Below are 23,330 nucleotides of genomic sequence, written 5' to 3'. Positions count from 1 at the left end.
AAATGCTGTGTTCCGAGAGCTGAGATGTCGCACAGCAAAACGAATTTCGACGCATAGACGGACCCGCAATGGAGACTCCACGCACCATATTCACTGCTCCATGGCTTACCTTCTCCAGCTACCAGAACTACAGACAGACTCTCCCTTTTATTTATGTAGATTAGTAATGCCAATATCTTGTCTCTTCAATCTTCTCAGCAAACATAACTCCCGAATATGAAATAAAATTCCCACAAGACAATCTATCTGAAAAATAAACTTCCTGGGACAATAAAGAAACGTATTTTACGTGACATTTCTATTAAAACCCAGTTACTGTATAAGCAGTTACGATTTCACAAAAAAAAAAAAAAAAAAAAAAAAAAGTGAACGGAGCCCTTTTAGCCCGCACTCACTCCACGACTCTCACCCGACGATATATCGATATATCAGCGCACATCGATCCTCGTGCTGCGGCGAATGATCCGTCACAGCCGCTGACAGGGCAGCCAGGACAAAGGCCTCGGGATCTCGCCGCTGTTACGCCCTTCTCACTTAGTGCCACTCTCCTTTCAATTGTTTCACGTCTACGTTTACCGTTTGAGATGTCGCATCACAAACTGTGCCCGCGCAACAGCGTCGAGTCTACTCAAGAGCATCTTCCCATCTGCCCGTGAGAAGGGGCGATAAGTGCGACGCTCTCATCTGCTTCTGGCGCGGTATCGCCCCTAAGCGCGGTGTCTCCTCTAGACTGGCGCGCAGTCTTCTCGTCGTGCACAAGTGCAACTGTGATCGTAACGTTACACGGCGGAGAAATGATGACAAAGGCCTTTGGGTACTGTCAAGAATATGTGCAGGGCGTTTCGCGTCTAAAAATTATTATTCTAAATACTCGCGTTTTAGTCCTTTACATTTCCTAAAAAAAAAATAAAAATAAAAAAAGGGATCAGAACTACCCACCCGCCCTCAACTTATTTTTAAATTCTTTCCGCAAGCAGACCCCACTCGGATGTCTGGAGCAGTTCTCAGATCACGTGTTTTCTCCAGGAGTTCCGCGCACCGCGTGTGTGCCCGGGCGGACCATGTCACATTTTCTCTTTAAACTCCTTCCAATGTATTTTGTCAAATGAATCTGGAGGGTTATTACGTCACCGAAAACGTCACCAGCACGGCCATGTTTGTTTGACAATTTGGTTGCCTTTAGTTTCCATCAAATATTTTTGCATAGACGTCACGCGCCGTCCACTGACGTGAGGCATGCCTCGCGCGCGCCTGGCCGGACTACCCCCACCCCCCCTCTACTCTTAGTGCACCGTCCCACCTCGGGCCGTTGTCAAATCTTAGCGGCCTGGTGATTCCGAGCTTACAGAGGCCGCCGCGTGGAGTGGCGTGAATAAGCGTCGCTGTTCTGGGTGTTTCGGGCGTCGGGTTCGGCCCGGGATGACGCGATTCGTCACAGCTGCTCTCGTCGGTTCGAGAAGGATGGCCGGCGGGTATAAAAGCCTCGACGCCGGCCTTCGCGGCAGTTCCGAGAGTTCCGAGAGTTCGGAGAGTTCCGCGAGTGAAGGTGAAGAGGGTGAGAGACCCCCTCGAGAGTGGCGCGAGACTGTGTGAGTGGCCAGGCGAGAGGTGAGGGGCGAACCACTGTCGAATCCAGGAACATTTCCAAAAATATGGAAGGAAGGAGTTCTCAAAATCATATACAAGGGAAATGCTAAGGACCCGAAATTAACTAAGTCATACCGGCCTTTAACTATGCTGCCTAACATGGGAAAAATTTATGAGCGGCTCATTAATGCAAGACTAACAGCTTATTTGGAAGTAATACAGGGAATAGATAAACAGCAGTATGGCTTCAGAAGAGGGTATAGTACAGAAAAAGCGCTATACGATGTAAATCAATATATTAAAAACCTACAAGAAAAATATGTGCTTGGAGTGACGATAGATATAGCAGGAGCATTCGACCACGCTTGGTGGCCTCAAGTATTATGGCGCTTAAAGAATCTTAACACACCTAAGAACCTGTATGCCGCCATAAGGGGCTTTCTGCAAGATAGAAAGTGTGAATGTCGATTGGGCCACATAGTTGTGGAAAAGAAGCTCTCCATGGGCTGTCCTCAGGGTTCAGTCCTTGGTCCGCTACTATGGAATATAATATTTGATGAGCTTCTGAAAATTGAGTTACCAGTAAATAACATTATATATGGCTATGCAGATGATGGCTTGCTCATTATACCCGCTACTTCACGCTACGAATTAGAGCAGACAGCAGAAATTATTCTACGCTCTATCAACACCTGGGCAAGCAGTGTCCGACTTCTTATATCATCTGAAAAAACTGAAGGCGTATTACTAAAGGGAAAATTACATAAAGACAGACCACCTTTAATAAGATTTCAAGAACGAATAGTGAAGATAAAACAAAAAGTTAAGTATCTAGGGGTACAAATCACAACGGGAACAGGATACCAAGAACACATACAAGAAGCATCACAAAAGGCCCTACTGTTAATGCAAAAAATAAGGAGTCATAAACCTACAAATGTAGGATTGAGCACTAATACTATGACAACACTGTACAATGGAGTATACCTGGGCATACTTACCTATGCTTGCTCAGTCTGGTATGAACTACTACGCAATTCACATGTAAGAAGAAGGTTAAACTCATCCCAACGAACAGCTCTAATTGCTGTAACAAAAAGCTACAGAACTACGTCTTTAGAAGCACTGCAGGTTATCGCTGGAGCCTTACCTATAGACCTACTAATACAAGAAAGAGCAAAAGTTGTGATATTAAAGATGAACAAGGAATACACTGCTTCAAAATATCGCAGAATTCACATAGAAAATATTGAAATCTGGCAAGAAAGGTGGCGAAACTCTGACAAGGGAAGGCATACACACAATATATTCCCTTCAATAGAAGAACGGATGAAATTTTCATGGATAAGTACTGACCACTACACTTCACAATTCCTAACAGGTCACGGGAATTTTAAACACAAATTAAACTCTTTTAACTTAGTGGAAAGCCCTATGTGCCCTGTGTGCATGGAAGAAGACACAGTAGAGCATGTTCTAAATGATTGCGTTAAAATAGAAGACATACGAAACAAGTACACAAGGAAGATGGCTATGGAGGATGTTGATATTAAGGATATTAATCAAATTGTGAGAGATAAGAAGACTTATGACATATGGAGAAATTACACCTTTGAAGTATCCAAGAGACTGGAGCGTTTCGATAGTTGGATGCACGAACAATCTCTGATGGAAGATCTGCTTTCCGATACGGAATAACTTACTACAGAAAAATAAAATAACTCTTTGAATCTCCTACACAAGTTTCTTTGGCTGTTCTTCTTGTGTATAGTGTAATCGAACAGCCGGAATATTATATCAAATTAGATAAATGAACTGAAAAGAATTAATTAAGAATAAGAGAATTAAAAATATACACCAGATCTCTCTTTGAAAATAAGAATAAGAATTATGACAGAATAACGCCCTGGAAACCTGTATAAGCAAGCTAAAAGGATATGAATTATTATATAATATAAACTGTATTATATTATATAATATATATATATATGTGTGTTAAAAATATAATCATGTGTGCAATAAATATAAATAAACTACTCTTGCAAACCTTATAAAAAGGATTATATCCAGAGTAGTCTTTAAGTAAACATACATAATCTATAATATGATTATTTTCTATAAAGCTACAAGATAATCTGTCGAATCCAGCTCCAGTGAGGAGTGGACACATACTTAGTGATTTCTGAACAGGCATTTTTAAGTGCGATTATTTATTAGTAATGTAAATATTAGTAATAAACGAACTTGTAAAAAATAATATTAATTGGGCTATACCATATGAACCAAGTTTTCTCTTCCACGCAGTTCGTAACAATATCTTGGATGTTGGATACAATCGGCCAATCAAAATCGTGCCTAGCGGAAACGGAAATGAAATCTGTTTCCGTCGCAACGATTCTTCAAAATGGCGAAGAACAATTTGACGTTTAAAGAGGTTATACAAGTGAAATAACTTAAGTTTTGGTAATATGAATAACGTACTAAAAATATTTTTTCTGTAAAAATGAAATTATTTTTTAAAAGTTAAAAAAAATCACTGAAAATCTATTTCATTATGTAACGAAATTTATTATGAATTAAACTGACGAAAGTAAAAAAAATAATTCAAAATGCACAGATTTAATAACAAGTAAGACAATTACATCCGTCAAGCACTGTGTTGCATTATTTAATTTCAAAAATTGAGATTTAAATTGAAAAGTTTGAAATAGCTCAGACCATTACTAAACTTTTATATTGCGACATGATTTGAAACGTGTATTTGAGGTAATCTGTCCCAATTTGTTTGATGGAGGAAATTGTAAGTCATTATCCGTCCAATGCTCTATTGTGAAATAGGCCTACAGCTCGAGACGGCGTGACAGGGCCTTTAAAGACAGAGCTGAGTGGTGCCACGACCATTTCAGAAAGTCCAGTTGTGTCTCAAGAGACACGCCAGGTTGTTATCAATAATAAACCCTCGCGTTTAGCCCCCGAACATCACTGCTGTTACGTCAGAGCTGATCACGTGGATATAGTGAGCGCCAGTTGAGGTCCCGTGTGCGTGAACTGCAGCGACGAGGGGCTAGCGTCTAAAGACTTTCCTCTCATTGGTTTGGAGGTATGGAAAAAAAAGTGGTTGTCTGTAAAATCTGTTTACGGACGATAGTTTATCGTGACAACGTCATAACAAAACATTGATGAAATGATTGCATACGTTTATGAATAAAATTGAATCATTTTTATTGAATTATCACTATTTTGTATGGATACAAAGAAGGAGTGAAATGAAATCTACAATTTAATTGATAAATTTACTTTTATTTGCACTCATTAATTCAAATATGTTTATTACTTTAACGAACAGATTATTGTAACTATAACTTTTATACATGTTTGCTATTTAACTTCTTCCAATCTGTGTTATTCAGTTAAGGATAGGACGATTATAGGAAAAGTAGGAAACGAATGGGAGTGTTTCAAATTTAATGTGCCTCGAAAAAGTCAAATCGATGGTTGTTCCAATCGAGTGGAAGAGATATAGATGCGGCGCAAGCGTGCAATGAGCGTAACGGGACACAGCGTAACGGGATACAGCGTAACTGGACAATGTGCGTTACGGGACAAATTTTCGTGCGTGCAGCCGGCGTTCATCGATTTATTGGACGTTGTCACGTCAAAAAACTTTTAAAAATATTTTAGAAAACTACTTCGTTCAGGGATATTTCAAATTTAATATTTTTCAAACTTACCATTAAAGAATGGTAATCATTTCAGATAAAATTAGACTAAAACCAACCTGACTACACAATTTGAAAGAGCCTTAGATATTCCGTCACAAAATGGTGTTTACAATCTTCAGATTAACTTAAAATATTGGCCAAAATGAATTCAAACATTTGAAAATATAAATGTAGATTAAACTTTTTTTACTGGATTGAAATAAACTACAACTCGTCAGTAGTATAAAACAGCCGCTCCCACACCAGGGCCCAGGATCCAGGGCCGAGAGCCGATGTCAGCCATCTTGCATTGTGACGTCATGGTGGCCATCTTGGATGTTATAACACCTTTATTTTCTACATATTTTTCGCGATGTGTTACTGCCCCCAATTATTTCAATGAAATAATTTTGCTACATCCACAAAATCATCTGTGGTTTTAGAACTTCGTCCATTTAAACATAATCCAGACGCTCAGGATTCATTCTTAAATACTTTATTATTTGAAATAAAATTTGCAACTTATTATTACGAATTATTTAGAAATTCAAAGACGTGTACCCGACTGGGGAAGCACAAGAGACCACGAATCATAAAGAGGTTAGGTTTTCCACTGTTGTGTCGTGATGGACCTACAGCACAAGTTTGTAGGTGGAATTAAATCTCATCCTGTATTCATACACACATACATATATCGCAAGTGTACATAATTTTCGGATCCTAATCTTATATTTGTGTAATTATCTTTGCTATAAAATTGCGATTAAATATATATATATAAATGGATGTTGGTAAATATAACATTTATAAACTCCGATACTCTTTCACCGATCATCATCGAAGTGTTTTTTTGATGGAGAAGGTTTTCATGCTATCCATTGTATCTAACTATCCACTAGATAGCGCTGCAGCGCGTCAACTTCTATACCGTTCAACCGATCGCAATGGGTAATCTCATTTTTGTAACAGAAAATCATAGATCTTAAACATACAAACAATGAGTGTGTGTCATTTCTCAATGTCCGCCACACGGTCATACAGTAAGGTCTGGCAAACTTCCTATTCCTTCTCCTTGGCGAGACCCGTCCGCTTAGTGGAGCTCGCGGCTGCTAGCGAACTACAGGTAGCTAATAACAGTTTAGTTTTGAACTTTGTTAAGAGATGGCGTTGCCTTGATTTTAAACGCGCTATCGTTTTTGGCGCCCTTCACGTCTTACTTTGGGGTTTTCTAGGATATCGAAATTTTCTTTTCGGATGGATCTGTGTTATATATTTTTTCTAAAAACTGACTTTGCATGTGGTTTTGGATGAAGCTATTTTGTTATTCGTCGATACAGATGATAAATAATCAACAAGACAGTTGTTTGTGTCTACTTCTGAATTCGAAAAAAAAAGTCTTCACCATTTGTTCAGCCCGGGCAAAGACGGGTACTACAGCTATTAGATATACAGATTCGGTACTTGACATTGATTAATATGTTAGTTTTTTAACGGTTTCTTAAAAAAAAACTTGTTGTTTTGAAAATCATCTAACCGTGCCTTGATGTATATCCCGGCAGATCGTGTATAAAGATAACAGCTACACAAAACTAATCACCGTTTCATAAAGGCTATGTTGGACGAGGATTTACGTTGTTTTAAAACAGGACTTTACCGCTATAAACCTTGTTGAAATGTCATAAATATCACGTGTTTTTTTTGCAGGAATAAAATGTTTCGCCGCGCCAGCCGGGTCTGGTAACTACGCGAGGTGCGTGTGGTGAGAGCGTGTTACAGATGGTTTTCATTAGTAAGATGGACAGAGGGCGTTTTTTCCCCTTCCACACGTTTGAGCACGCAACGTTCATTACGCCCTAGGCCATGATAAACGACTTGCAATTAGTTTTGATCCGAAGGCCGTTGATTACCGGGTGATCCACATATACCTGCCTGGCAACAATGAGTGCTACTGAAACAAGACACAGCGCTAGCATTTCCTAGACCGTTACAACAATGCAGCTGAGACACCTATAGCTAGGGACCAGAAAAAAAAGCGAACTCAATGACCTGCAGGATAGACTCCAAGATCCTCTATGCACTCGGACAAATTACATCTGCTCATTGGCCACTGACTCGTGACAACTGTTAACTAGGATGCTTTTGATTTGATACTCCTTTAGTTGAGGATTATTCATTGGCTGTGATTCCTTCAGACAACCTGTGGTCCAATCACTGAATCAACGAAAGGTTAAACACATTTGTATTCTAGCATATCGCGAAATGAAACCGCGAATTTTTCCGGTCTCTGCATATTTCGCGAAAACATTCCGAGTCTAGCTGAAAGTTAAAACCCTATAGCATCGACTATGTTCAGTGATTGGGTAAGTTTCTTTCAGACACACGTGGAGTGTCACAACATCAATCAAAATAATTCAGTGCGGAAGGAAAATTCATCCTGAGTGGCCCGGTCGAATAAGGCAATGGCTTCTATCGCAAGTAGCCGCCAATCACAAGGAAGAACCGCTGGTTTGCGCACACCTTGTTGCAGTCTAATAGGCGTTCAAATATTTTTCGCGAAAAATGCCTGCCCCTATCAATGGGCATCTACTCTCTCTCTCTACACATTAGATCTCTCCTTGTTCCGTGGTGCGCTGTTGCCAGATGTACGCAAAGAGCGCAAACGTTTAGACACAACTTTATATAATAGCTTGACATCATTTTAATGTACCTAAAACCATTTTTTTAAAATAAAATATTTGAAATTAGAATTATGTCTCGATGTTATTTTTGTTGTTGTATTTCATCAATTATATCAACTGAAGATATTCTATTCTTACTTCTACTGTAAGATGCCATCTTGGTTTCAATAGTTATTTTCATCAAATATTATTGAAGTTGTACTTCTTTGGGCGCATTATGACAAAATGATGAGTGGATTTTCACGATGCGCGTATACCATGCAAATAAATTTTCACAAGATGAAAAAAAAGGCTGCATAAAAAAGAGCTACAAAAAGATTTAAAAAAATGCTTTTCAAATTTTTCTTTATCGTGAATTATAGTAATAGAAATTTTGTTTATAAACTTTTTCAATTGTATTCCAAAAGTACATTTATATAAGCGAGGTTATGTTCCAGTATGTAGAATTTATTTGCATCATAATGCTAAATTATTATATGATTATTTAATAAATAATTAAAATAAAAAATTGGAATGAACATTTAGCATATTTATTGAATTTTATTATCAAATAAAATTTATCTTTAATATTTTACTTAAAAATAATTATTTTTTACATGTGTTTATATTAATATTGATTAATGTGCAATTATTTAAAATTTTTAATTTTAATGAAGTTATTATTTTACAATCGTATTTATAATAACTCTCCAGTCCTTTAATTATTAAATTTTTAGTAATTATTTGCATGCCCAATTAATTATTTTTTATTAAGTCAAGTAAGTCTAACTTCTAACGTTTTATGGTTTTAGTAATATCAACAAAAAGAAAAAAAAGAAAAAAATATTTAAACTTATTTAATTTATTTACAGTTTACAAAATAAGAATTTTGAAGTTAACAAGCCAGGTATCGTCGGTCTGGCAACAGTGTGTGCCACTGGGTCTGTACTGCCAACTAAGCGTGAGACGGACTATAGGTACAGTCACGGAGGTAGAAAGTAAGGGAGAGGTGTTTGTGATGTTTTCCATGTTAATAAGTGAAGTCAAATTGAGAATGACCCCCCGACCTTCGTATACCATCTGGATAGTAAAACATTTTTTTTTGTGAGAATAAAAATTTAACGCTTATTCCCTGGCCGATGTTTAACATTACTTCCTGCATAATATCACTTTTTTTTACGATTATTTCTAGCGAGTTCCTTTCCAGCCATTAAATAAACTTCTATGTTTATATCGCTGACCAGACCCGCTTCAACTCTAGAACAGACAGCCGCTTGTACCTGCAGTTATATGGCTCGTTCCCATGTTTATTCTTCTACAGGTCAGGGAGAACACGGGGTTTCTCACGGGGGAGTTTGGCGCAGGGAACGTTTCGGCCGCTAGGGGCGCTGGTGTGCTGCTACCTTGGCATGCCGGCTGCACTCACGAGTCTTCATGAATCACCGGCCCAAAGGAAAAAAAATTGGTTGTCTGTAAAGTCGGTTTACGGACGATAGTTTAACGTGACAACGTCATAACAAAACATTGATGAAATGATTGCATACTTTTATGAATAAAATTGAATCATTTTTATTGAACTATCACTATTTTGTATGGATACAAAGAACGAGTGAAATGAAATCTACAATTTAATTGATAAAATTACTTTTATTTGCACTCTTTAATTCAAATATGTTTATTACTTTAACGAAGAGATTATTTTTACTATAACTTTTATACATGTTTGCTATTTAACTTCTTCCAATCTGTGTTATTCTGTTAAGGATAGGACGATGTTAGGAAGAGTAGGAAACGATGGGGAGTGTTTCAAGTTTAATGTGCCTCGAAAAAGTCGAATCGATGGTTGTTCCAATCGAGTGTAAGAGAGATAGATGCGGCGCAAGCGTTCAATGAGCGTAACGGGACACAGCGTAACGGGACAATGTGCGTTACGGGACACTTTTTCATGCGTGCAGCCGGCGTTCATCGATTTATTAGACGTCACGTCAAAAAAAAGAATGTTCACTCCCTGGTAATGTGTTTGAAAGAGTGATGTTTGTAATCTGCATGTACGCATGTGTAATTTTATCTGAGAGAGTTTGCCTGTCTGTACGTAGTTAGCATAGTGTGGAAGTGGTGAGGCTTAAAGTCGTGACATTTTGGTTCGTAGATCGCGTGAAACTTAAAACCATTTTTTTCCCCTTCAAAATTCGATTTTGTATTTTATTAAAATTTTTAGCTTTTTTTTTGTCCTTCACTATCTTGCAGGGGTTAACCCCACAACTCCTAAAAAATTCTATAAAAAAATCTATCATTCCCATCAGTAGCGGGCAAAGAGATTCTATCTCCCCCCTCTCTTATTAACCGAAACGTAATTCTGGTTGCGCTTTTACGTTCCGTGCGACAACAAGCCCTTGCAGTTCAACGAAGAGAGAACGAGACCTTTCAAACTATTTGCAGGGTGCTGCAGCAATGTTTGTTTCAATTATTCTTACATCAAACTTGCAGCATCGACAGTTATTTGTTACTGCAGTCGTGTGCGGTCGATGAAACTGCAGTTTAAACTCATGATCGGAGAAGTTGGTATGTACGACGTCGATAAACTCCAACACCGTTTCGCCGATGGCCGTGAAAGTTGGCACTTCGAAGTGTTTTTTTTATGGAGAAGGTTTTTACGCTATCCATTTTTTTATAACTCATCCAATATATGGCGCTGGAGTGCATCAAATTCTATTCCGTTCAACCGGTCACCAAGGTTAAAAAGAAAATCATAGGTCCTAGACTTACAAATAGTAATTCTGTGTTATTACTCTATGTCCACCATACTTGCTGTGATTTCCAGCAGTGCATACCTACCTGTTTAATTCGGCATCTCTCGTGACTTACTCTACCTTCAGACACCCTGGAACGACCTGGCTGTGGAAACGTTGTTGCGCTCCAGATAAAGAGTGTTAAAATTAATCGGCAAAGTAAAAGAAAACATAGTGTTTGGTGGCTAAACTAAGCTCTGAAAGTCAGTATCACAACCATCAGATTGACAAGTGTTTCTGAAGACGATGTTGAAAAATTCACCACCACCATCACCACCATCTATACCAACATCACCTATACCACCACTACTACCACCACCTATACCTAGAGACAGGAAAATTTCGCGGATTCATTTCACGACAGCCTGAAATTTATATAGTTATACCCCAGTGCTGCCTCTGCTATTGGCTCACAACTCACCTGGACGACTCTGGGCCAGTGAGAAACACTCGACCGAAGCACAGGCCGCTACATTGGGACACCTTCACAAGACAGCAGCCAATGAGAGGGTGACTTTTGACCGAGTGTACGTAGAACTATAAAGTTCATCCTAGAGGTCATTGAACCCGCGAAGTTTTCCGGTCCCTACCTACACCACCAGCACCTACACCACCACCACATACACCACCTATACTACCACCCCATATACCACCACCTATACCTCCACCACTTATACCACCACCTATATCACCACCACCCACCGGGGTGAACAGTGCGACGCGAAATGAAGAATCTCCCGAGGGAAGGAAAGGAAAGAAAAAAGCCCTGCGACTTCGGTGTGGCGCCAAGGCGGAACGCAATTCCCCGGAAAGCAGACAAGATAATTAAAACTCCGGCGGACGGGAGCCGGGCGGAGGAAGTGAATGAAGCAGCGACACCTCCAGGCCTCCCGGGGGGGGAGGTGGGGGGGGGGACAACGAGAACCAACAGCGCCGGTGTTCCGCGAGAAGAGTCGCAAACAGACCTGCGTGCGGCGCCGCGCCCGGCCGGGCGGGAGGAATTAATGTGTCGCGACAAAGACTTAAACTGCTTCCCAGTCGCCCGAGCCGTGCTTTCATCACGTAATTCCTCTCCCCCCTCTCCCCCCTCTCCCGCAGTCTGAACGTTTGTTCCGGCGAAATTACATTTTACAGAGTAACTGAAACACCGCGACACCAAACGAAAACGCGACTGTCTTGAAAACCCGCGACGAACGGGCGACGCAAACAACTGTCAAGATGACCTAGAGAAATGATTACTTTGTCCAAACCACCGCACGAATGCTTGAATTATAAACATAAAGAGGCCCGAGTGTTTAAACGCTAAGACAACATTACACCGAGATCCATAGTTTTGGAACTTTTTTCGAGTACAACAACCATTCGCAGGAGAATTGAATGATGATTGATGATCTGTGCCGTTGCACTCCGTAACGTTGCATGTACTCAACCTGTTGTCATGACTTTTTAAATTATTTTTTATTTTGCAAACTGTACATCATGTAGGCTCAATTTTGTGAATTTGTTATGTAAATTTGGTATTTTAATCATATATAAATGTAAATTGTGAGAAATGTGAAACCTATTTTTAATCTAAAGTGAAGTGCTTCAAGATATTCATACAACAAATGGAAAAAAACCCCATTAATTTAAAGGACTTTATAAAAAATAAGTATTTGTTTTAAACACTAATATTTAATTACCTTAATCTTTTTAATTTACTTGAGGTGTATTAGTGATAATTTTGGAACTAAACCTGTATTGTTTTAATTTTTGCTCAACCAAGTTTGACGTCTTGTGTCAATATCTATGGCGTAGCTTCTCAAAGAGATGATCCATGTTCCTCTTGTTGAAACACTGTAGCATCGGCCGTGTCTCGTGATTGGTCGCCACACGAACCACAGCCACTCAGCGAACAAGGCGACGGCTTCTCTCGCCAGTCACGGGGAAGCAAGACCCTCGGAGTGGGCTGTCTGATGAGCGTCACTCTACTGTTCCCCGGGGGAATCGCCTGTCACAATTACTGGGGGCCGTGCATTCACCACGAGCCGAAAAAAAAAAACTCTGCAGCGCTTGCAGTTGATTCTGTTTTGAAATTTTACAATTGGGGCATTCGTCCGCGCACGGTCTTTTCTGTTTCATCCGCGTTCTCTCGGGCCCAGCCGGCGGGTTGCTGGCCCGGAGTCAGGGAGAGTGAGGGGAGGGGAGAGGGAGGGGAGAGGAGAGGTTACACTGGGCTCGCAACACGCCATCACGAGCACTTGATGGCCACGCCCCGAGCGAGCGCCGCACGCGATCCCCGCGCTGGGCAATCCCATCAACCTCGAGCGGGCAGGCGCTTCTCAGGAGCACCCCCCCACCAACCCTCCTGCCAACCTCTTGAGGCCGAGCTCACTCACCAGTCGCGACTGGACACCCGGGGAATTCCACGCATTCGTCCAGAGTTCATAAAGTCACCGGTAGGGACCGGAACAATTCGCGGGCTCAATGACCTGCAGGATGAACTCCACAGTTCTACGTACACTCGGCCGAATGCCACCCACTCGTCGGCTGCTGTCTTGTGAGACATCCCAACGTAGCAGCCTGTGATTTGATAAAGCTTTGGTCGGGTGTTTCTCATTGGCCCAGAGTCATTCATGTGAGTTGTGAGCCAATAGCAGAGGCAGCACTGAGGTAGGTATAACTATTTGTATTTTAGCCTATCGCGAAATGAATTCGCGAATTTTTTCCGGTCACTAGTCATCGGTGTCTCAACCAAAGCTTGCTTTCCCACTGGTTGATTTCTTGGTGAGGACATTTTCATCTCAGTTGATTGGCACTGCCTGATTCGCTTACTTCTCTCCCAGCTGGGCATCCGTTGGCTCACGGCTGTAGAGGGGCGTGTCCACACAACTGCGGTCCAATCACGAGGACAGCGCGAGAGTACGAAGCTTGCGACTAAATTTCCGTACCTATAGCCATAACTTTTATTTGAAGGATTTTTCTAGAGATACAGAAATTTCGCGGATCCTTTCCTTCCCAAATAAGACTGAAAACATTCATTGCTTAGATGATTGGACTACAATTCTTTGGACACTCCCCTCTACGACTGTGGGACAGTTATGTCTCTCCTAGCGGTAGAGACCTCGAATAAAGTTAATTTATTTGAAAAAATTAAGAAATCAACATGGCATGTGAGACCGAAACTTAAAGGTTCTTCAGCCTTAAGAATCCTTGGAAAGTGCACCTTAAACCATAAAAGTATTTTTATAGGCATTTAAAATTCACAAACGCTAATTTTCATTACAATCTGTACGTGGTTAGGAATAGAATCATATAGGACTAATTACGAAAAATTAAATTATTTGTAATATTTCACACACAAGGCTAAAAAGCAGAAAATAATAGTTAAAAAAAATAATATTTTTTTAAAAACAACATTTTTAAAACGGACTAAAAATAATAAAATAATTTCTTCTAGCCCCATAAAGATTTATAACACTCTAACAGGTCCCTAACTCCATACATATTGTCCTAAACATTTGTAAGTGTTGATTTTTTTTTAACAACCATTAATCAACTTGTAAGATTCAAAACGAAAAAAAAAAAAAAAAAAACGTGGGGCATGCGATAGAAAATTAATGCACGAATAGTTCAACAACAATTTGACTGCACTGCAATATGACACCTGTATTTCGCGAATACATTTCGTGTCTAGGTACATCGCAAAACACCGTAGTATTTTTTTCTTGTAGTTATTGGCTGTGGTCGGCGAGAGGGGTTTTCCCGCACTTGACGGGGCCAATGGGAATGTGGATACCGTACCGCTGCACGCACACGATTCGCCATCACTCTAAGAAAAATGCTACAGTGTTTTGTGACATACCTTGACACGAAATGTATTCGCGAAATACAAGTGTGTCCCTACCCATCACTCATTACTATAATCTATAACACTCTTCAAAAGTAACTGGGCTAGGGCCACTGCTGTCAGGGTAGAAAGGCGTGACGTGGGAGTGGTGGTTGGGGGGGGGGAGGGTGGTTAGTCCCCGGATAGGTAGGGACACCTGTATTTCGCGAATACATTTCGTGTAAAGGTATGTCACAAAACACTGTAGCTTTTTCTTAGAGTGATGGCGAATCGTGTGCGTGCAGCAGTACGGTATCCACATTCCCATTGGCCCCGTCAAGTGCGGGAAAACACCTCTCGCCGACCACAGACCAATAACTACAAGAAAAAAATACTACGGTGTTTTGCGATGTACCTAGACACGAAATGTATTCGCGAAATACAGGTGTCCCTACGGATAGGGCTTGTCATTGGCGGCCATCTGCAAGAGAAGCTGGGCTGGGGCATTCAGGATGAGGTGCACGTCGACAGCAGAGGTGTGTACCTGGAGGAAAGCTCTGGTGTTCCGCCACACCGCTAGTCTGTGCCGGTGCTGTAAGGAGGGAGAGAGAGAGAGAGAGAGAGAGAGAGAGAGAGAGAGAGAGAGAGAGAGAGAGACACTCACCACCTCCAGCTGCTTGAGGTAGGCGGAGCTGCTGTGGTTGGCCTGGAAGAGCGGGCGGCCGCTGTTGAAGATGGCGCAGATCACCATGCCCAGCGAGAACATGTCGCTGAGGATGCTGCACATGGAGGAGGTCTGCACCTCCGGAGCTGCGGGCAGCACCACACACCACCTCTGCCACACGCTGTTCCACCACACACCACCTCTGCCACACGCTGCTCCACCACACAGCACCTCTACCTCCCACACGCCGCCGTCGCCTCTCCTCGCTGCTGGTGGCTGTTACCAGGGGCACGCACATTTCCGTGTCTAGCTGAAAGTCGAAACCCTATAGCATCGTCTGTGTTCACGTGATTGGTAGAGACCCGTGAATTTTGCGGATTCATTTCGCGATATGCTACAATTCAAATAATTATACCTTAGTGCTGCTTCTGTCATTGGTTCTCTGTTAATCTGGAGGACTGAGGGCCAATTAGAGACCCTCACTCATAGAAGTGTCGAATCACAGGCCACCCAGTCGAGACGACTCACAAGTCAGAGCCAATGAACAGCTGGCATTTGCCCGAGTGTGTAGAGGATATTGGAGTCTACCCTGGAGGTCATTGAACCAGCGAAATTCACGGGTATCTAGTGATTGGTAAAGATCTGCAAAATTCGCGGTTTCGATGGCCTTCAGGATAGACTGCACATACCCCTGTACACTGGGGCAAATAACGCACAAGTTCATTGGCTGCCGACCTGTGAGTCGTCTCAGCTGGATTTGCCTGTGATTCGATACTTCTTTGGTTGATGGTTTATGACTGGTTGAGATTGTTCAAGATGAACAGTAAGCCAATGGCAAAATTATCTAAGAGGTATATGTTTATGAATTCTAGCCTATCACCGAATGAATCCGCGAATTGTGCAGGTCTCTAGTGATTGGGTAAGTTTCTTTCAGGCTCACGTGGAGTGTCACAACAACACCAATCAAAATAATTCAGTGCGGAAGGGAAATTCATCCTGAGCGACCCGGACGAATAAGGCAATGGCTTCTGTCGCAGGTAGCCGCCAATCGCAAGGAAAAAACCGCTGGTGCGCGTATACCTTTTTGCAGTCTAATAGGCGTTCAGAGTTTTTCGCGAAAAATGCCTGCCCTTAGCTATTAGTAGAGACCGGAAAAATTCGCGGGTTCAATGACCTCCAGGATGGACTCCATGATCCTGTGCACACTCGGGCAAACCTCGCCTGTTCATTGGCTGCTGACTCGTGAGGCGTCTCTACTGGGTGACTCGTGGTTCCGTACTCCATTGATAGTGTCTCTGATTGGACCAGAGTTTTTCAGATAAACAGCGAACCAATTCGCAGATGCAGCACAAATTTCAGCTACAATAATACATTTATCAGTGAATTTTCCCTGTCTCTAGGTACTGTTAGGGGCATGTAATTTTTCGCGAAATAATCTGACCGCTCACTAGACTGCAATATTGTATGCTAACGCCAGTGGTCTCTTGCTCGTGATTGGCTGCCGTCTGCAGGAGAAGTCATTGCCCTGTTTGGCCAAGCAATTCAGGAAGAGTTTGCTTCCGCACTGGACGACTGTGATTGGTGTGCTCGCAGGAGATATGTCCCTTAAATAAACCAGCCAACCACGGAACACAGTCAGTGCTGTACAGTTTTAACACTAAGATATTCTGCAAATCTTTTCACGTTACACACATAGCCCTAGGCATTATTGTTAAGTTGCCACCAAGATTGCAAGTGTTTGTACACTGGAAGACCGATGTTGCTGGAGCACAGGTACCTCGACGCACCGAATCATGTGCGACCAAGAGAGAAAACAAACTGTGGCAGTAGCCAAAATACACTCATTACTGCCAATTGCAAGGAAGAAACTTTTGGGGCAGGCATACCATAATGCTATCCACAATCTAATATTTTTTTTTTTTGCAAATGGAACAGAAAAAAATTATGTCAACTTATAAATCGGCACATTTAAAGCAATAACAATTGTATCGCTACAAAACAGTGTTCGCAGTAATACTGGGTTCGGATTCCTACACGGGCATTTATGCTTTGTGCTGTCACAGTACCTCCAATAGTTGAAGTTATTTGTTAATAGTTATCTTAATGGTTTTCAAGTTATTAACTGTGTATATTAATACGTTCAGGAAAACAAACTAATTATAAATTGTTGAATATTTGAGTATATTTTTACATAGTTAAAAAAATATTGTGCTTGAATGAAGCATCAACTAAAGTATAAAATTACGCCTCAATTTTTGTAAGAAATCCTCAGTATTTTTTCTCTCTCTCGAAAAACGTGTTTCACTTATGCACAAACAACCGCATACATGTGGTGTACAATAGTTAGAGACCGGAAAAATTCGCGGGTTCAATGACCTCTAGGATAGACTCCAATATCCTCTACACACTCGGGCAAATGCCAACTGTTCATTGGCTGCTGACTTGTGAGTCGTCTCGACTGGGTGGCCTGTGATTCGACACTTCTATGAGTGAGGGTCTCTAATTGGCCCTCAGTCCTCCAGATTAACAGTGAACCAATGACAGAAGCAGCACTAAGGTATAATTATTTGAATTTTAGCATAACACGAAATGAACCCGCGAATTTTTCGGGTATCTAACAATAGTTCTTGCTTGTAGTTGTTTCCCGGCTGGTTTACAAAGGACTCTTGTGAGAGCACTAGCAGGCTGCCCCGCGCTGGACTGTGTACACACAGGAAGTGACCTCGCTGCGAGAGTGACGTACACTCTGCTTCACTTCCGTCACTTCTCGGCGGTCCAGTGTTCGACTCGCCTGCACAAGTGCCGACACAGAAACAAAACGCTCTCCGGTGACGTGTTCGAATAAAGCACACGCCAGTGGAAAGAGAAGAAAAAAAATTATCCCGGAAACAGTCAATCATAAATCGTATCGCCAACTCGACGCTTTTCAGGACTGAGACGCAGAATTATTTATTTTTCCGCCCGGTTAAACAAAAAATGGCCACATTATTATTGTAGCCAGGTCTCTGGACAAAATACAGTATCGGTTTTAAAACCTGTTATTTTTATTATATTAAAAAAGGGGGTTATCTTTGTTTAGTTACTTTTTTAAATATCTTTTTTTAAATATCTAAATGATGTATTTAATTGTTAGTTTTTAATTAAGTTATTTATCCGAGCCTATTTAATTATTTCTTGTTACATCGCTGAGGAGTTGCGCGGGATTGCGGAGTGCAGGGAGTTTACGTGACAGTTGGCAACAGGAGGTGACAGTTGGCTGCCCTGTGTGCTGCGAGGTAGCGCCTCGCGCGCGGCAGTCAAATGGGCCCGCGACTGCTGCAGTGTACAGGCCATGTCCGGGCGCGCTGCAGAACTCTTCACACGATGAGCCTCGAGCACGTCTGTTCGGCTTCCAGGAACAGGCCAGGGCTTGTTTACTGCAAGGCCTTGTGTGAGACTAGCTGCGTGTGTTCCTGCTGCAGCGACCAGAGTACAGTACCGTGAGTACAGCTGATCTGGTTGTAGATGGTGTTGGTTTGGATAGACTAGACTGTTCTGCTACGTGACTTTGTGGTGGGACAGAATTCCTGTTACCGTTTTGCGTGCACCTCAGTGGCTTGAACTGAAATATTCGCGCAATCCCCAAGTGCTTTGTATAGGGCTTTAGTAGATCATCTTTTTTTTTTAGTAATTTTAAATTTTTTATTTTTTTAAAATGTAATTTATGTTAATTATATCTTTGAACATGAACTCTTGGTAACTAACAGCAGATTAAAAATACTCATTTTATAAGATGTTTATACAAATATTGTTACGTAGTTTAATACTTTTGATAAAAATTAAAAAAAATATATATTTAAAATTTTTAGTGTTTTGCGCTTATTTTAGCCACCAATTTTTGCGGGTTACAATGAAAGATTTTTGACTCTATATATAAAATCATTTTTGTATGAAAACCAAGTCTTTAGTAAAATATTGCGTCAAATAGAATAGAGCTATTATGGTTAATTAAATTATTTTTGATTCTATAAAATGCCCGCTTCGGTACCGTAATGCATTTGCTCTGCCTTCTGAGAACGTGCGTTTTACATTATTTTTCTAACACTCTAGCTGGGTTCATGCGCATATTTTTGGCATCATGTTGGAGTTTGTTTTAAATTCTATTTCAGTAAAACCAGTGGGTGTTGAGTATGTGTTATCTGCCAGTTGCAGAGGGTAGATACCACATTATGTGTTATTTAAGTAAAAATAGTTTCTAGTTGTTTCTAATAAGAAACAAATAACTAGTTACATTATACACTGTTGAAGTTCTTCCCCAAACGTTTACGAATGAAACTGGTTTATGTTCATCCAGAGATCCTCTTTGAATTTACGGATGCTGTCAAACATTTCCGGAACTGTGATTATTGAACTTGGTCATGTACAATCAAGCTCAGCTTAATCGTCTTCGAACCGAACAACAGGTCTACAGCGAACACACGGTTATTCCGTGGAAGTATGAGTTTTCAAAATTTGCGTGAAATCTACGAAGTTCTAGAGCAACGAAGAGTATTTGAGACGAATTATTCGTCTGTAGATTTACTAACAGCATATCGATGGTGTTAAGGTAAAATGCTGTAACCCACATTTGACAAACTTTTCAGGAGAACAAAAAAACAGTTATCTTTGAATTAAAGGAACTTTAGTGGATCTTTTGGGTTGGAGATTAAACATTTTATTATGTTGACTCAATTGGTGCATGTTTTGCATATAAAAAATGTGTAAAAGGTTTTTGAATTAATTAAAAAACAAAAAAATAGAGGGTTACTGCATTTCACCTCTAGGTGAGATGAGGGTTAACACAGACATCATGATACAAACCTCATTTTTTAATGTAACATAAAGACAATTAAAGAATACTCCCATGTATTTGTTGTGATAATATAACAAAGAAGTTTTATAAAACAAATGGCATTGCAGTAGTATAAAATTCAAAACAATTATCACTATTTAAACGACCAATGTGTCCACTGTCCGGTTATAGTTGCGTCATTTAACCACTAGTGTTCACATCGTCTTCTTCATCAGTCTCATTTAGACAGTCTGGAACATCATTTCTCTTGGGAAGTGATTTGTACTCGTGATGGTACCTACTTGGTATTACCCCTTTTGAACACAAATTATTAAGGTCCTTATACTTGGCCATAGAAATAGGCACTCGAGCAGGGTACATTAATTTAGGCATTGACGAGTCATTTACTCGACCTCTTTTTTCGTGCATTGTCAGATGCACTGGCTTCTGTTCATCAAAGGATGTATAGACATCAACAATGTTGTTCCCTTTGTACAATCTCACCTTAGTAACTTCTCTAATCATTATTCGACTTCCCTCCAAACTTTTGGTTTTAGAGTCTGGTAATACTGCTTCTTGATACTCCTTCCAATTTCTAAATTCTCTGTGAGAAAGTACTACAACATTGTACGGCTGAGGTGTAATTCTACTGTTTGTTATTACTGTAGGCCATTCCGATGGGGCCCAAATAGTTTTCTTTCTGTTGCAAGTTTCAATACATGCATGTACAGAGTCCACTGGCATGTATGTATGTCCTGGAATAAGATAGCAGATGCTTAAAGACACAATACTTGTAGATGTTTACAAAAATTTGAATAACATAGCCCATATTTGCCTGTTTTTGTTTTGGCCAGGACAGCTGTCACAATACAGGGACACTTCTTTAACAATTCCTCTGTCATCTACAGTAGACAAGTACTGAAATATTACAGAACAAATTTCATTTGCTCCCCTCTTCCCGTCACTTTCTCCCCACAAGTAACAGTAGCCTTCTCTTGTACTGCTTTCGTAGAAGGTTAGATTATACACTGCATACTTCCTACTGTAATACAGAAGCATATTTTTTTCCCCGTGTGGTGTGTTTAACACCTTCTGTAAATCGAATGACACATACACAAACGATTGGTCTTCTCGTGCACGTGTTTGATCAGATGCGAATGCTTTTTTTGCTAGATCTTTGTCACTCAAATGCCTAGCCATAACTGAGTCACTTACTCCATTTTCTACATTCTTGTTCTTCTCACACATTACACATTTGTCTTTTTTTGGGCAGTGTATTCCTATGTTAAAATCTGTATGCCAAATGTCCTTGAAAACATGTTCTTTTACAGGAGTAATATTATGATCCTTAGCATAAGTACTGTATAATCTGTACACATTGGTCGTGTTCTTAAACTCCACAGGAAGATAAAGTCTGTTAGTGCTCTGCCGACAATAATGGGACGGCACAGCTGGAAGTGATTTTATAAATTGTTCTACTATCTCTCTTCTCTCCTGTGGTGTCTTGTTTGGTGGTGCTTTCTTGCCCCTTCCATCTAGTTTTGGTGTATGTATGTGAGTTTTATTATCAAAAGTATACTGAATCATTCTCTGGCTTATGTCTAGAGTACTCAAGATGAACTGTTGGCACACTTTGCTTCTTCCTTCTCCTTTTGGCAGGGAATACGTGAGTGTTCTGGTACGTCTACTTTGCTCTTCTTTTGTGTAGACACGTTGTTTTCCATCTTCTTTTACGCAGGCGAGTATGAAACTTCTTTGAGCATAGCTGTCTAATGACCTGAACATGTTAAAAAGATGCTGCCGTTCACCTTCAAACTTTGCACTACATTTATTTTGGCATTTACCGTGTGCACATGGGTCCATTTTTACACATTTTGAAGGCATTTCTTTTCTTGTTTTACTAATGTACGATTCTCCCTTTACCTTCTTAAGTTTTTGTACTACTGCATTTGGTGGATTTTTATGTTTGCGTGTCCCTCTGTTACCAACAACGTTTTTTAACTCAGTTTCTATTCCTTCTTTACTAAATTTGTTTGCATCCTGCATAATTTGTACACTGTGACTAGAAGTGGCACCTAGTAGGTTTGTAGAATCAATTTTATTGTTTATATCTTCTGTAATAACCAACATTTGTTGCTTATTTAGTTTAAGTGTTTGTATTGACCTACATTCAACTGTCTCGACAACTTCTTTTGAGCAACCACTTTCATTTTCAATTAAATGAATGCAGTTCTGTTGAGTTTCAAGATGAGTTTCCACATCTAATTTTTTGCACTGCAGTAGGCTATTGCTATGACTCTTAGTAACCTCAGTATTCGTTTTACCTTCAAAAATAGTTACATCTGGATTATAAGTCACATTTTCACTTTCACGCACACTATTTTCTACATTTCCAGGGTTTAGAACAATTTGATCACGCACTTCAATAACCTCTTCATTATTACGATGCATGATTATACGATTCGCATCAGTACTCGACGAATCTTCGTTTTGATACACAAGCAAATTGTTATCATACTTACTTCCAGATATCTGTTTCGCTAATTCTAGAATCTTTAATGTTCTAACCGACATTCTCAATAACTAGACAAATTTCCAAACATCAATAAACAATAACAATCAACTGCTGTCCATAGATTAAAGCATAAGAAAACAATGCTCACAACTAAGAGGAAACAGTTAACTTTACTCACACTGTGAACACTATGGCTCCATGGAAGTAAAAGTAATTGTAATATGAAGTCTGATAACTTTACCTACAATACATAATGCCGTAACCATCGCAACAAATATTTGTGTAATATAACTCGTGGAAGTAAAATGATGTAACCCACAAGCATGAGGCTTACATCATTTTACCACACTGAAAATACACTTAGTGAGGGTTACCCCAAATTATAAAAGTGTATATCTACCATGTTATTCATTGTAGGGTTACAGCATTTTACCTACCTATAAAACCATAATAAATGTTTCCATCATAATATCTCATTTTCGCCCAATTTGAGGGTTACAGCGTTTTACCTTAACACCATCGATATTTTACTAAAGCAGATCTGACGTTTGGGCTCTGGAACAACAGTGTACACAGGAAGTCACATAACAACGCTAAACCTAGAACAGCTAATAGACTAAATAATTAAGTTTTTAATAAAAAAACAATGGTAGTTGTTTAAATATAGATACTTTTTTCAAAAGTTTTAAATTCCTCAATCTGCATCACATTTTTAGATACTGTGACTACACATTTTTTTATACGCAATCATGAAAAATTCTACTATCGATAATGATTAAAAATAAAAATACTTTTTCCA

At 40.1% G+C, this 23,330-nt stretch overlaps 1 protein-coding gene across 1 annotated transcript in view; it reads right to left on the bottom strand.

The window, feature by feature from the left end:
• The window catches only part of LOC134540662 (SCY1-like protein 2), a 251,173-nt gene that overhangs the window by 51,748 nt on the left and 176,095 nt on the right, over positions 1 to 23,330 (bottom strand). Inside the window, exon 6 of the mRNA XM_063383534.1 lies at positions 15,207 to 15,352. Coding sequence (XP_063239604.1) covers positions 15,207 to 15,352 — 146 coding nt within the window. The remainder of the gene's footprint in view (positions 1 to 15,206; positions 15,353 to 23,330) is intronic.

Source organism: Bacillus rossius, chromosome 17, assembly GCF_032445375.1.
Source record: "Bacillus rossius redtenbacheri isolate Brsri chromosome 17, Brsri_v3, whole genome shotgun sequence".
In the NCBI taxonomy this organism is placed as follows: Eukaryota; Metazoa; Arthropoda; class Insecta; order Phasmatodea; family Bacillidae; genus Bacillus; species Bacillus rossius.
This window is presented reverse-complemented; position numbering and strand designations above follow the sequence as displayed.